Below are 14,374 nucleotides of genomic sequence, written 5' to 3' on the forward strand. Positions count from 1 at the left end.
GATGTTTATGGATATGTTCATAGTGGCAGTGTATACGCAGAAACATTTTTAATCAGAGACGTGTCGCCGCATAATGAAAAACATCTAAGTCATTATTATTATTATTATTATCATGTAGTGTCGAAAACCGCTGAGACAACTACACCACCCACAATCCCTCACGGTTGATGGGGAAAATCCTGCCACTGCGCATGCTCGTCAGGGTTGTTGTCCGCGGTGGTTATGGAGATGATACAGAGAGGCCAGCTGTCAGTTTTACCGTGGTGTTGGTGTTAAGATAGCAATGAAATACTCAAAAGGAAACTTGGTTTTAGTTTCAACTGTTTACCAACAAAAGGTAGGACATGGCAAATGAGAGATATTAAGGCATTTGTCGGATTTTGACCAGTCTAACCACCAGAATAAAGCTACTGTAAGAGTAGCTCTGTAAGAGTAGCTATGTAACTGTTAGCTAATGCCCATGTCCGCCCTAAAGGCTCACGTCTCTGTGCCTTCACAGGGGGTGTTTTATCCACAGAATATCAACATAAGTTAATATTCATTGACGACTCAAAAATCTCTGTGTTCTATGCATTTAAACCTCTGTCGTCAAATGTACAGCTACTGACAAACTTCGAGTATACACATGTACAACATAGTGCCATTTGTTTTACCTTACCACCATACTGAAGTTACTTTTTAAAAATGTAAATCTAGTGTGTTATTTACATTATTTTTGTATATAGTAAAAACAAATGTACACGTCTAGGACAATAAATGATGATTTTATAATTATGATTATCGTTGTGGTTATTATTATTAACAGCTAATCCTGTGATTAGGACAGTTGGTGTTACAGAAGATGCAGGATACAAGATGGAGGCAGATGATCCACTGTGGCTGAAGGGAAAGAAGAAGTAGATTATTAACTAATCTGCCAGTACTGACCACCAGCCACTTAATTAGGTACACAGGGCACAGAGTGGCACCCAGTGTTGTTTTCTGTTGCATCAAGGTTCAACAGGTTATGTGTTCAAAGATGATCTTCTACATACTTTGGTTGTGAGGATATGTTATTTTGAGTTACTGTTGTCTATGTATCATTTTGAACCAGTCTTGCCCTTCTCTTTGAGCCAGTCGCTCACTTGATATTTTCCCTTTTTCCCACCATAGAGATGGTTATGAGTGAAAATCCCAGTAGATCAGCAGATTCTGAAATAATCAGACCAGCCTATTTGGCAATGACAACTATGCCACATTCAAAGTCACTTAAATCTCATTCCTTCCTCATCCTGATGAAAATTAATATCTTAAGGCGTTCTAATGTAAACAGTCCCTGCCTGTTTCACTCGCCGGGTGTCGCTACTTCATATCTTCTTCCGATGGCGCTGCTCAAATGAATGAAGGGAAACTTACTCAGATGAGGGCAGAAGAGGCAGTTTACATTGGGATATGGTGCAGAAAGTTACGTTAAGAGATGCCCAATCCATGTTTAATACATAGACTTTAGGCAATAATAGAGAAATCCTGCACTTTTAACTTTTCACAGAATGTTTTGTTTTCTTCAGTCAGACAGATATCATGATGTATTGCTATATTATTGTCTTGCAATATATTGATGTTCACAGAATCGTGATATTATTGGTATTGTGGACCATGTATCTAATATTGTATTGTAACATGCCCCACGATTCCCACCCCTAGTCTTGACCCTGTCTCAATGCACTGAATCACTGCCATGTGACTGACTGATTAGATATTTGTATCAACAACCTGTTGAACAAGGATGAACAAAGAGTTAGAGATGTGGGTACATTTTGGTTTCTTTTTTGTGTTCTCTCAGTGTTCATCAGAGGGATGCCCAGAAAGATAGGATTCATTGTGGCCAACTCTTCAAGTCATGAGGACAAATTCGTTGCCAAAGAGCTCATGGTCCATGCACCCACAGCCAATGGGTGGAGATCCAGCAGGTACATAAACACAGTGCTTGACTTTCAATGAATGTTAATTTTATTAGATTACACTAACACAAGTAAAAGAAAAAGTGAAACCATTGAAAGCATTAGGTGAATGTGATATTTTGCAGGCTGTGCTCTTACCCTCAACACATCACTCTCCAGCTGGTGGAGAGAAGTCGGGTGAGGAAGCTGCAGCTGCTGGCCCATCAGTACCTGATCCCATCTAAGGTGGAGTTCCACATTGGAGACACCATCCCTGAAACCAGCTCTCCAGGGTTTCCAGGGCAGCTTCGCAGACTTGGGTGCGTCTTCCAACTGAGCCAAGCTCAGTTTAGATAAGCTTGCAAGGTTAATAATAAATAGTGTAGGGGATTGGGGTAGACAAACACAAACTAAGGTCATAATTTGAGTGATTAAGCGTCCTATGTCATCTTCTGTGGACTTAGACTGTTGCTGTGCTGTGCCGTATAGAAATACATTCGAGCCCTGTCACACTACAACAGAGGAGTTTCACTGAAATTGACTTTGTATTCTCACCATAGGTATGTGTCTCTGTCCGACAATGAGAAGACGGATTTCAAAGCTCGGGAACTGAAGTCGGTCCATGTTGATGCCATCGGAACATACCTGAGAATAACATTTCATAAGAACCACATCAATGGTTACAATCATCACAATCAGGTATTTTGGTAAATGGTAGCAGTGCACTCACACCAACATTCCACTGCCACTAACTTATGTCTCATATAGAAGATTGAGTATGATAGAAAATAAACCATTACATGGTTATTTGAGGAGGATTACAGTATATGTTCTGTTGGTAGTTTAAGAATGTCTTCACGTGTAACAGCATTGTGTATATAATGACTGCTTTATTACACATAATCCTGACAGCTTCAGGATTATTAGTAATGTGTAATGTGTCAGTTTCCTGACAGCATCCCAACATTTGGCCAATAATCAAAATCACAACTCTAATTTGACTTTTCTAGTGTTGGAAATGATAAGCCAATTAGCTAATAATAAAAAAAATGTACAGTTTTTACAATAAATAAAACATTTTTATGACATTAAAACACCAGATATTTTGAGGATGCTGTTTTTAAGATACAGTGTTTGATTTAGTTTTCTCCATTTTATATTTTTGTAAACTGAGTCTCCTAAGGTTTTGTTTTTAATGTTTCTATTGTTTTCTAGAGGCTTAACTATTGTATTATGTATATAAAAGAATGATAATTCTTAATTGCTTCTTTTTTTTTTTTTTTTTACTGACCTGTGTGTTTTTTTCTGATTCAGTGTCAACAACTCCCATGAAAAGACCAAACCAACAGCGTATATTAGTCCATCTCTCACCACTGATATCCGTTTGATATGCTGAAGATTTTTTTTTTTAAATTAACCTATTTATATATCAATTTTCAAACCAGGCTTAATCATTTTGCTGAAGCAGCTACCAAATGCATTGTTGAATGTTGCTTCTAAAACTGGGTTGCATGTTTATTGTAATGAAGTCAGACTGATAATGGAGGTCTACAGGACACAAAGGAATAAGTGTTCCTGGTTTTAACATAATGGCGCTAGTTCTTTGATGGTTTTGATATTTTCATAGGAGTTGTTGATATGTAGAAAAAAAGCAGAACCATTGTCATTGCAGTCACTATGAACCTCCCATTTCAGCCATCGATCTCAGACATTCATCTCAATCATTGATTTTTAATTGACTTTCGTTGTTAATTATTTTTTTTTTTTCACAGCCACCTCAACAAAATTTGTTTATGATTTCAGGTTGCTTTGGTTGCCATTAATGTTCTGGGAGATTCTTTGGATGGCAATGCTTTTAACACAATTGTAAGTGAGCTCTCTCTCTTCACCTGGCTGGCACACAACTGAACGCAACACTGCTTAGCAGCAGTAGGTGGCGGTGTTGTGTTGTGAAACATTGCGCTGTCATCATAGGTCATTCAGAAGCGCTTCATAGAGGTTTTCATCATCCTTTCACACCCACAGCCACTAAAATAAGTATTACTCCTCTTATATGTTTGTAAAAACCAGAGCAAACAGCATAAGAGTGAAATCATATAAATGTAGTAAGAAAATAATCTCAGTCCATGAATTATTTTTTTGATGAGACCATATAATTGTGCATATACCTGTAGGGCAGATAATACCATAAAGAGGATGTATTGCATAACAGCACATTATAGAGGTGACTCCAAAGACACCTTATACTGTGTATTTACAGTCTATGCGTACATGTTTTGTTTTTATAAATAGTATGTTTGTGTGTGTGTACATGTGTCAGGAATGTACTAATGAGATGCAAAGGGAGTGCAGTATGTAATCACACAGGAGGCCTTTAGTTAGCCAGTGTAATGAGATAGGCGTGCAGATGGACAGCTCCTGAGAGAGAGAGAGAGAGGGAGAGAGAGAGAGAGAGAGAGAGCACACCTTAAAACACTCACACAGAAACAAAGACAGAGATATGGGAAGACAGAGACACACACTCAGATTCCTGTGAACAGGCTGTGCATTGTTGCCCCATTAATCTGACTCTGAGCACCACCATCACCGATCTTGCCTGGAGGTTCGGCGAGATCTTGTTCTCTTCTATTTGCCTTACACTTTCACCCTTGCAGCAGATATACGACTCCTATAGCTGTCTCTGTGTTAGTTCAGGGGAGGGACACTGCAATGAGGATACAGAGTAAACACTTTATTACGTGGATGACCAGCTCTGCCTCCTGAGCCAAAGTAGAGGAGGGGCGGAGGGCATTATTATTTTCTGCCGTAATGGGTCAGTTTACTCATATTATGACAAATGGCACATGTTCTGACTACATCCTCTTGTCTTGAGTGTGTATCTAACCATGCAGACAGACAGAGTTGTCTGTCTTGGGGTCTTCCATCACCTCTCCTGCATTAAACATGTATGATGGTTGATTGAAAGCAGAAACGTTTTAGTCATAAACATTGACACTAGTGAGAAAATAACAGCATTTGAGAAGTGTAAGCAGGACATGCACATGGGCTTATGGCCACTGCAACAATACTGAATTTAATCTGTGACATGAGCTAAAGGGTGACAGAACTTGCCTTACTGTCTGTCATTGTGAGGTCCATAAATGATTTTAGTCATTTAATTATTCTGCCTTATTTTCACAAAAACAGTCGTATAGTTAGGGTCAGGTAAAGGTAAGAGGTGAGTTTGAGGGTCACCTTAAAATGAATCAGATTAGACAGTGGCCAGGTCTATCGTGGCACAGACAAGCTGTAGTATATGTGCACATGTGAGTAACTTGTCCATCTGTTTACCCCCAGCCAAGCAGAGAGCAGCTGATCGAACACTACCTCAATAGTACTCAGCTGGACACAGCCTTGGACACAACCTTCATGGGGTGAGGCCAGGCCATTGAACCCTGGTTTCTTTGTCTTGTGACAATAACATTGTTAAACAAAGCCATTTAGTCTTGAAGCCAACTGAGGCATCCAAGGTCACTCAAATTTGAAGGCAATGCAGGTGGTGGCAAAGAGGAAAACACATTTCAAGATAATTTTTCTTTAATATATCAACCCCCCAAGGAACATTCACCCTAGTATCTCCCTTCAGGGGGGGTCAAGTCAAGGCAATCTACTTTTCATACAAAAAGACCGATTCAAAGTGCTGTACACAATCATTTAAAAACAACAACAACACTTAACAACACTTACAAATAGTGTAAAAGAAGTTAAATGTATAACGAGATACACCAATACACCACTACCCATTGGTCAAAAGTGTTATTGAGTTGAAAGATATGTGTCAATTTTGAGGTTTATCTAACGCTCTGTTGTCTCTGTGTGTTTCCGTCTTGTGCCTAGCAAATGTGAGTCCTTCTCCCCCTTTGATGATCTGGCCTTTGAAATGTACCAGGACCCTGAAGTTGCTCACATCATTCGCCTCATGGATCAAAAGAAGCAGGAAATGGTCCAGCAAGAGAAATACGAGCTGGCCAAGAATCTGAAGCAGGCCATCGCTGACCTGCAAAAGGTACCGTAGCTACTGGGTGACACTGTCACTATATATTTACTCACATGGCTAAGCAAAATACCCCACAAACACAAGGGTGTGTTCTTACTGTGGTGAGAGTATTTTAGTGTCTTTGTGAATTAGTCTGAGAAAGTCTTTGGAATACTGCGTTCACCAGTGCGCTTTAGAGATGTGATTACGTTTTTTGTTGTTGTCATGATAAGTTAGCGTCTTTCAGAAAGTTTGACGTCTGTGCAGCAGGTTTGTAAAGATGAGATTAAGTAGTAACAAGTGGTAGCCTATGTTAACACAAAGGCAGAGACACACACAAACTGTTTTTTGTGGATTTTTCTAAGAAATAGGGATCTTTCCATCCAACTTCATTCCCTACTCTGGAAGCCATTTTTTTACCCACTAATACATTATTATAAGTTATTATAAGGTAAATAGCATATTGGTAGCAAAAATGACTTCACTTTTACATGCACTATTTGTTAACTTAGTTTTTTCAAACCATATGCGATGCCTTTAAGTGACATTTAGAACAAGCAGGTTTTAAGTCCACAGGTTTAAGTCCACAATTCTGGATTCTTATATTCCTCCTATATTCTTCCTTTTCCTTTTTTAACAGTACTTGTTAAACATTGTTCATATACCTGTTGCTGACTTTCTTTGTGTACAGGGTTACCATGGTGAACATGAATTCTTAATAAGCTCGACAGCTGATGGTCCTTGAGTGGTGTATCTCCCAAACTAACCAGAGGCCTTTTTGTAACCAGATGACACACACATACATCAACACCTTGTTAGCATGTTGTATTAGCGTCGTGGACAAGGCAGTTGCCAAGGTGGTCATGCTGAAAATCCCTTGTTATTGCACCCATCAGGAAGTCAGGAGATGGTTTATGGTGTTACATGATATTTGTTAACACATGGCAGAGAGGAGACAGGACAGACGGCGGAGAGTATTGGTCCTGCTGTGCCTCTCTTCATTTACACTGTCCAATTTTAAATAATTTCACCAAATGTTTTGTCCAAACAAGAGGAATCGCAAGGCATTTCAGCTGAGACTGTGTTGCCTGGCACCTGGTTAGCAACTTAATTCAGCTAGATGGAATTTCCTCACAAAGAAATTACGAGTTTGACTTACTGGAAGCTGTTGTCAAATTTCCTCTCTGTAAATCTCAATGATTCATCATGTGGCACACTCGCTGTTATTTTACTCCAGAGACAAATTACTGTGTGGGACACAAATGACCATGTCATGTTTAAGTTATTACCAGGAAACAGCTCCCTTGTGGTTTGTAAGTCAAATCTTGTTATTTTAAACATGTATCAACCTGGGTTGTTGTACTTTTGTTGACATTGTGTTTAGCTGATTTAACTGTTTATGTTTGCTTTCTCTATTTAACTAAGGGTTTGTTTACAGCCTTTTTTTTTGTTTGTGCTACACACGGTATGGACGGTAACTCACTGTTAAAGCAAGTCATCATTCAACTCGAAGGTTGTGAGTTTGATTCCCAGCTACACGAGTCTACATGCCATTGTGTCCTTGGGCAAGACACTTAACCTTAAGCTTTGATTGGTCATCAACACAAGAAAATCACTTTATAAATACAGACCATTTGCCATATATATAGACTTTTCAACTGTGTAGAGACAAACTGACATTATTCCAAGAGTTCCTGAGGCCATGGGCAAACATCAGTTCTCCCCCCATGTTAACCTGTCTAACATGTGTTTACTTGATTTACCTCTTCTTGTCCTGGACTTTTCCAGGTCGGGGAGCGTTTGGCACGGTATGATGTAGAGAAGCGATGTGCCATAGAAAAAGAGGACTATGATCTGGCCAAGAAGAAGAAAGAGCTGATGGAGAACTACAGGAGGAGTGTGTATAAGCAGCTGGAGGTCCACAACCTGTTGGACATGACAATGGTCAGTTACCAGCAATACATTAGAAACTCTTGAGGGGAAATACATATACTATACAGTCAAATACAGCTGTAGTAATGAGTTTTTTTTCTTCGTCTTTTCTGCTATGTCTCCAGGTCACAAGGGAAACGGATCCATCCCCACTGCAGGATCCTCCCCCACTCCTGCCTTCTCCAGGTCACTGTTCAGCCCCCACCGAGCCCCCTGTGTCCACAGACTCATTCAGAAAGGAGAAAAAAACAAACACACCTCCGAATCAACAGTCAGCCACTGAAACTATTGTGGCCAAACCGAACAGCCAACCTGAAAACCCCTGCACCCCTGCTGCTCTACCCAAGATAGATGTATGTGTAACTTTATCCACAGTGCTGAACATGCACCAAACACATCACCACATCTTAACACTGTGTGAGGCATGTATAAAAAGAGTAATGCTTGTCCCAGACACTAGTGAAAATGGATTATAACCTGACCCACTACAGCACTTCAGGGAACACACGTCCAGCCGTAAGCCTCTGTATTGCTGAAGCATGGAGCCTATAAGAGGACTGTGACCGGCGGGGGCTTTTATGCTTTACTCCCCACCTACTGACACCGGCTCTACTACAGGGTCAGGTTTCACCATTTAATTAAAAGTGTGCAACAGTTGGCTGACTCTAGTGGCTGCCAACCTGGCTTGAAGGCAGAGCTTTGAGCTTTCTGCAATGTAACAGGGTGCCAGTGGGTTCCCAGTGGCACGGGACATGGTGTTGAATGGATGGAGCTTGTGTTTGCATAGAGGGGATTCAACATTCATTTTAATAATGATGTTGCATTATCAGACTATTCACTGGTAGTGAGAGTATGTGAAAATACCAGGGGTAAAGGTGATGCATTATTCAAAAGCATGGGTTTCTAGTATCCCACAACACTTGATGCAATCAGGAGCCAAAAGTCCACAATGTGCTGCCCTCTCTCTGCTGAGAAGTGAGGGCTGTTAGTCGGTGGATAAATACCACACTCACTAAACATATAAACATATCCATTAGGTGACATAGGGAGGATGGAGGGTAAGGTTTCCTAAATTGAAACAGAGACAACAACTTCCAGTGTTTTGAGGGTGTATCGTTGATGACAGGGATGATGGGAGGTGGTGGGATGTATCCGGTGTGTAGTCTGCTAATACTAGCATCTCTCTATACAGCACTTTTCTCAAATCTGCTTTACATGACAGTTTTGCTGTTCACCAATCTATGTGCAGCACTTTTTCTGTCACACATTGATCATATCCAGTCACACACAGCTGACGCAGCCATCGGGAACAACTCGGTGTGAAGAGTCTTGCCCAGGGACACACTTGCAGGAAGTCCAGTCAAGCTGGGAAGTATGAATATTATATTCCACGTGGTAATGACCAATGGTGTGTTTTGTTACAACAGTTAACCATTGGGCCTTATGACGAGAGGCCACTTCCAGCCCTTCAGAGGAAAGACAATCAGGCAGAGGCTCTTCAGAGCCCACCAAAGCAGCATGCCCCACAACTTTACACCATGAGAAGCCTACCCAATACTGAGATTAGCGGAGAGCCAGAACAACTGACAGAGAAAGCCCAGAGAGAGGCTGCACTTCCGATAGATGTCTATGGAGAAAGCCTGGTAAGCGAAATGGCTAGCTGAGATTTTCTTTCATAAAGAACGTTTTGGTGATTTAATTCTTCTCTTCATTTTCTATTTGTGGTTCATAAATGTGTTAATTTTGTGCAACTACAACCTTGCCGTACCTAGAGCTGTTTTATTTGTTTTATCAGTTGTCTGCAGCTACTGGAAACTGGGTCCCTGAGAGTGGAATTTGTGGCCTCTAAAACCAAAGCAATCAACTAACAAAGGATAAAATTCTCTGTAGAGCTGAGGAGTCTTTTTCTCTTTGGGTTTGCCCCCGATGAGCTGCACCTTTTCACACTGCCCATACTAATTTTTTTAAGTTTCAATTTTTTTTTTTTTTAAGTTTCTAAGTTTCAATAATATCATCTGATTCTTTGTAGTACGTGGTCTTGACACAGTACCTGGCATTGTCACATCTGCTGAGAAAACCACATTAGATGTGAACAGATACAACCTTTGCAGCCACGATATAAGATACACGGGACACCTAATGAATTGACAGGAGTGTCATCTGGTGTGGTCTTCATTGTGTTCAGAGATGGTTCTCTGCATAAACTGGTTGCAACCTGTGGTTATTTTGAGCTACGTCTGTGAATCATCTCAAACCAATCAGGCCATTTTCACCTGACCTATGGAACCAATGAGGCATTGCCAATGGCCAGCAAACTGGATATTTTCTTCACTTCATTATAAACTCTAGAGATGGCTATGCATGAAAATTCCAGGAGGTCAGCAGTTTCAGTGGTACTCAGACCAATCTATCCGGCATCAAAAACAATGTAATGTTCAAAGTCACTTAAATCACATTTGTAATTTTGTAGCAAATAAAATGGCCGGTGGGTGAGATATGTGTGATGCACAGTACTTTATTTTACTCTGTCTTTTGTTCCAGGTGGCAGGGGTATATTCTAAAACCTGGTCCTACAGAGAGGATGCTCTTCTGGCTGTGTACAAGAAGCTTTCGGATGTATCCCCCACCACCCCGAAGGAAGAGCTGAGAAACATGATGAGATCTGCTGTCTTCTTGGTGAAGAAGGCCCTCTCGGATAAAGTGTCATCGGTGAGGCTTTTCCTTACACGAAAACTGTGAAAGCTGTGAATGGTCAAGTCAAAGGAACAGAAAAACAGTCCCATGAAAGAGAACTGGATATTTAGTTTGTCAGTGTCAACATTTTCTATGAGTCATGTTCTCTGGATTCCTATTACAAACAGCAACTAACGTTCATGTTGTGAAAACATAAGTGCGCACAATCAGACATGCAAAGACTTTACAATGTCCCCCCTGTACCATGTGCAGGACCCAGTTCTCTCTCCCAGAGCTGGCTTCCTTATACAAACAGTTTTGACAAGGATGGCCTTGTAACGTCTCTGGAGGTTATCTACAGCCTGTGTAAAATGAGCAGTGCGGCAATAATTTTCATGACTTATTTTCTTAGCCACACTGATAAACAGAAAGCTCCATTAAGATGTGAGCTGCTTAATTTGTTGCTTCACAAAAGTGCCTCAGTCATGTTAAATGCACTGTTCTCTGGCAACTCTGTGCTCCAAACTGCAGATCATGTAGTTACAGCCTAAATATAGCCCATGGTGTTTGCTATACATGTATGTCTAATCTTCACAACAAAATGCCCTGGTTTTTAAATTTACCTGAAATAAGGAGGTTATAAAGTTTGAGATAATTTTTCATTGATGCTCTCCTCAGGTTTTCCAGGCAGCCTTGAAGCTGCTAAGGCTAATGCTGGGCCAGCTGATCCCAGTTCTGGGCTTGGGTCGGTCCGAGGTGATCCACTGCTTTGAGCAAACTTGGCCTAACTTGCTGGCCAGAACTGGAGACTCAGCCAGCCGCTTCCGAGTAACGGCCACTGCCTTCATACAGGTATTGTAACACCTTTGGTCATAATCTTTGAGGTATTCGTCACTAGTCTTGAGCTACCAACATCATTTGGAGTCAGGGTCTGCAAACAAGTGATCTTTCAGTGGAGCTCTAAGTACTGAATAATAATAATAATAATAATATATAATAAAAACTTAATTAATCAGTAAAATGCACACTTGCATGTACATCTACATTAAAATGTCCACATGAACTATCAGAAATCCTCTTTGAAAACAATTTAATAGTTGTGTAATTTGACTTTTTAGATTACCACAGAATGGTTTATAACCTGTACTGCATCCAGCCACTAGGGGGTGATCAATACTACCCCACTAGTGGCTGCTAAGGTCGAGGGTTCATCTCTGACTGCACTCATCAATATGCTTATGTGTCCCTGGGCAAGACACATAATCACAAATAGCTGCTGGCTGGGTGTAAATAGTGTGTGATAAAAAAAGTGCTGCATTTACATTATAACATGCTTTTCCAATTGAAAGTTATGATTACAGTACAGTTTACCATTTTCCAGTGTGCTTAAAGACCTACACAGATGACGCATGTTTGCAGAAAGGCTTACTTCTGTGTCAAACTTATCTGTAAATATGGACATTTTAAAATAATGTAAGTATTTGTAGAACAAATATTTACTTATGTCAATATATTTTGTATGAATTGGATAATAATTGGCTTTAACTATTGTTCAAAATGAGATAAAAAATGTCTTGTCTGCAAGACCCACAGCGACAATCTGTCCATTCTCATGGACATATCACAGACATGGCCCGATGGACAATTAAATCTGGAACAAATGTTCACTTGGACTCAAAGATGAATTGATCCGTGATCACTGTGACTGCTGTTCAGGATGGAAACCAACCTCTCACTCTATGTCAGCTGTGATTAGCTCCAGTTCCAGTTGTGTGATTCTGGTTACGTTGTTCTTTCCAACATAAAATGGATTACATAGTGCAAACCTCAGTGCCTGCATGCTGCAATGTGCTGAGCACATACATGATGAGTCACAAGGTGTTGTCATAATGTGCCCCTGGCTTTATATTAAACAAGCTCCATGTTGTTAGTTTGTCTGTCTTACTGGGAGGGTGGATATAGTGATGACGTAGCATGTGTGTTTGGGGGTGGTCCAGACTTATGCAAAACTTGTGTTTACGGTATGGCCTTTATGCTGTTTTGCATATGCAAGGTTTGCACTGCGATTCACTGATTCTGTTCAGAAGCCAATGTTTGTCTTTTTGTCTTTGTCTTTTTTCCCCCTCTGTATCTGATAAAGCGCAAAAGCATCATTCTGTACACTGATTCTGACGTGCAGTGCTCATGATAAAATGAGTCGAAGGCTGTATCGGGTGGGAGTGGTGTGTGTGTGACATTTCTCTGTCATATATTCCACTCACCTGAAGACCCTAACATAGCAAGCAACTGAGAGAAGTTCCTCCATGAGCTCTTGTCTTTGAGACTGTAATTGCACACTTGTGTTCTCTGTCATGACTTGTCTCTCTGCCAGATGCTTGTGTTGACTGACAAATCACTGCGTGCGTTATCACATAGATATGGTTTGTCAGTGCCTCTCAGCACAAGTATTTCATTTAAAGGTGTAGCTCTGTAGCGACGCTGCATGGTTTTATCAGTGTAGATTCTGAAGTCAGTGTCCTCTCTGTCATGTCACCCTTTTAGGAAATTGCTGTTTTGAAGGAGGTACGGGCCCTGCAACTAATCCCTGGTGAGCTAGCGAAGCCCTTCAAATCCAACTTCCCCTCCCGTCTGGCTCAAAGTCGGGCTGAGCTGCTCGAGATGCTGCTCGCTGAACTGGGTGCTCTCAACTCTGGCTTCACCCTGGACAATGTCATGATGGTAAATGGCCTAAAGTGGCTGAATACTTCTATCCATTTTTGGTGATGTTGGCAGTGCTAGTTTAATTTAATAGTGTTTGCCCCTAGTCAAATGCCCATAGTCTCAGTTACCTTTGGAAGTATTCAAATTAATTATCAGAATTTTCCTCCAGAAACTAAGTTTACGCTCTCTCTACAAAAGTCAAGAGCAGCCTTTTTAAAAAAAAAAAAAAAAAAAAAATCTAACTAAGTTGTTTTTTAACTTAAAGGTCCAGTGTGTAACATTACATAAAATAATTTTACTTCCTTTTTTTTATCACTGATCACCAATCACCTGATTGTATGAATAGTTGTTTTACATTACCCCAGAATGAGCCTTTTATATTTATATCAGGAGGCAGGTCAGCACTATGGAGGCCACCATTTTGGACCGCTATTCAGCTGCAACATGCAACCAGTTATTGTTATTGGTAAATTCTTCACACTGCACCTTAAAGATAATTAGAGATAATTGAGATATGAAACTCAAGTTGAAGTTTCACGTGATTCACTGACTAAATTTGTCTTTTGACATATACTGACCACAGAATTTTCTAGCTGTGTATTGATGTCACAAAATTTAACTGGTTGTCAAATATTTCCTCATGAAAGCAACAACTGTTTTTGGCAGTGTGTCAACTTTCCACTTTATCCATCAGGAAATAACCACTTTAAGATACCATCTACAACATGATAGCACATGTACCACACAGGACACGTGCTACATTAAGCCAATTTTATTTCAGTTTGGAAGTCGGCATTCATTTATTTGATTTTCCATTACATTCAGCCTAGTAGTCATGACGTGACAACCTGTAAGGGGAGCAATCTCCCGCTGACATACTGTCACTGTTCAGCTCACCCAAACGGGCAGTCAGTAAGCTTTGAGTCAGCTGAGTCAATGCTGTCACCATTGGCATCCACTTAATGTCCCCCGTTCTGCTCGGGTTCCCAACAGTGAGCTAATATTTACGTGTAAACTATCCAACTGTTGACCATGCTGGGCAGGACAACACACAGCCCCCGTCCTTCCCTCTCCTCCACCCATCCCCCTCCACTCAGCCCTCCTCTTCACTCTGCATGGCTCTTATCCGTGGGAG

The 14,374-nt window shown here is 40.6% G+C and overlaps 1 protein-coding gene across 5 annotated transcripts in view; it reads left to right on the forward strand.

Moving 5' to 3' along the window:
* Nucleotides 1-168: 168 nt before the first annotated feature.
* The window catches only part of cep104 (centrosomal protein 104), a 28,813-nt gene continuing 14,607 nt past the window's right edge, over nucleotides 169-14,374 (forward strand). The window contains exons 1-14 of one of the 5 annotated variants that reach the window (XM_058642838.1): nucleotides 169-337; nucleotides 806-945; nucleotides 1,823-1,949; nucleotides 2,066-2,239; nucleotides 2,480-2,618; nucleotides 3,723-3,785; nucleotides 5,256-5,332; nucleotides 5,796-5,964; nucleotides 7,723-7,878; nucleotides 7,992-8,219; nucleotides 9,294-9,509; nucleotides 10,408-10,575; nucleotides 11,218-11,391; nucleotides 13,081-13,257. In XM_058642838.1, coding sequence (XP_058498821.1) covers nucleotides 1,837-1,949; nucleotides 2,066-2,239; nucleotides 2,480-2,618; nucleotides 3,723-3,785; nucleotides 5,256-5,332; nucleotides 5,796-5,964; nucleotides 7,723-7,878; nucleotides 7,992-8,219; nucleotides 9,294-9,509; nucleotides 10,408-10,575; nucleotides 11,218-11,391; nucleotides 13,081-13,257 — 1,854 coding nt within the window. In that variant the 5' untranslated portion in view covers nucleotides 169-337; nucleotides 806-945; nucleotides 1,823-1,836. Of the gene's footprint in view, nucleotides 338-805; nucleotides 946-1,822; nucleotides 1,950-2,065; nucleotides 2,240-2,479; nucleotides 2,619-3,722; nucleotides 3,786-5,255; nucleotides 5,333-5,795; nucleotides 5,965-7,722; nucleotides 7,879-7,991; nucleotides 8,220-9,293; nucleotides 9,510-10,407; nucleotides 10,576-11,217; nucleotides 11,392-13,080; nucleotides 13,258-14,374 lie in introns of those variants that run through there. The other 4 variants (XM_058642837.1, XM_058642836.1, XM_058642839.1 and 1 more) reach the window with 4 other exon arrangements.

This window comes from Solea solea, chromosome 11 (assembly GCF_958295425.1).
Source record: "Solea solea chromosome 11, fSolSol10.1, whole genome shotgun sequence".
Classification (NCBI taxonomy): domain Eukaryota; kingdom Metazoa; phylum Chordata; class Actinopteri; order Pleuronectiformes; family Soleidae; genus Solea; species Solea solea.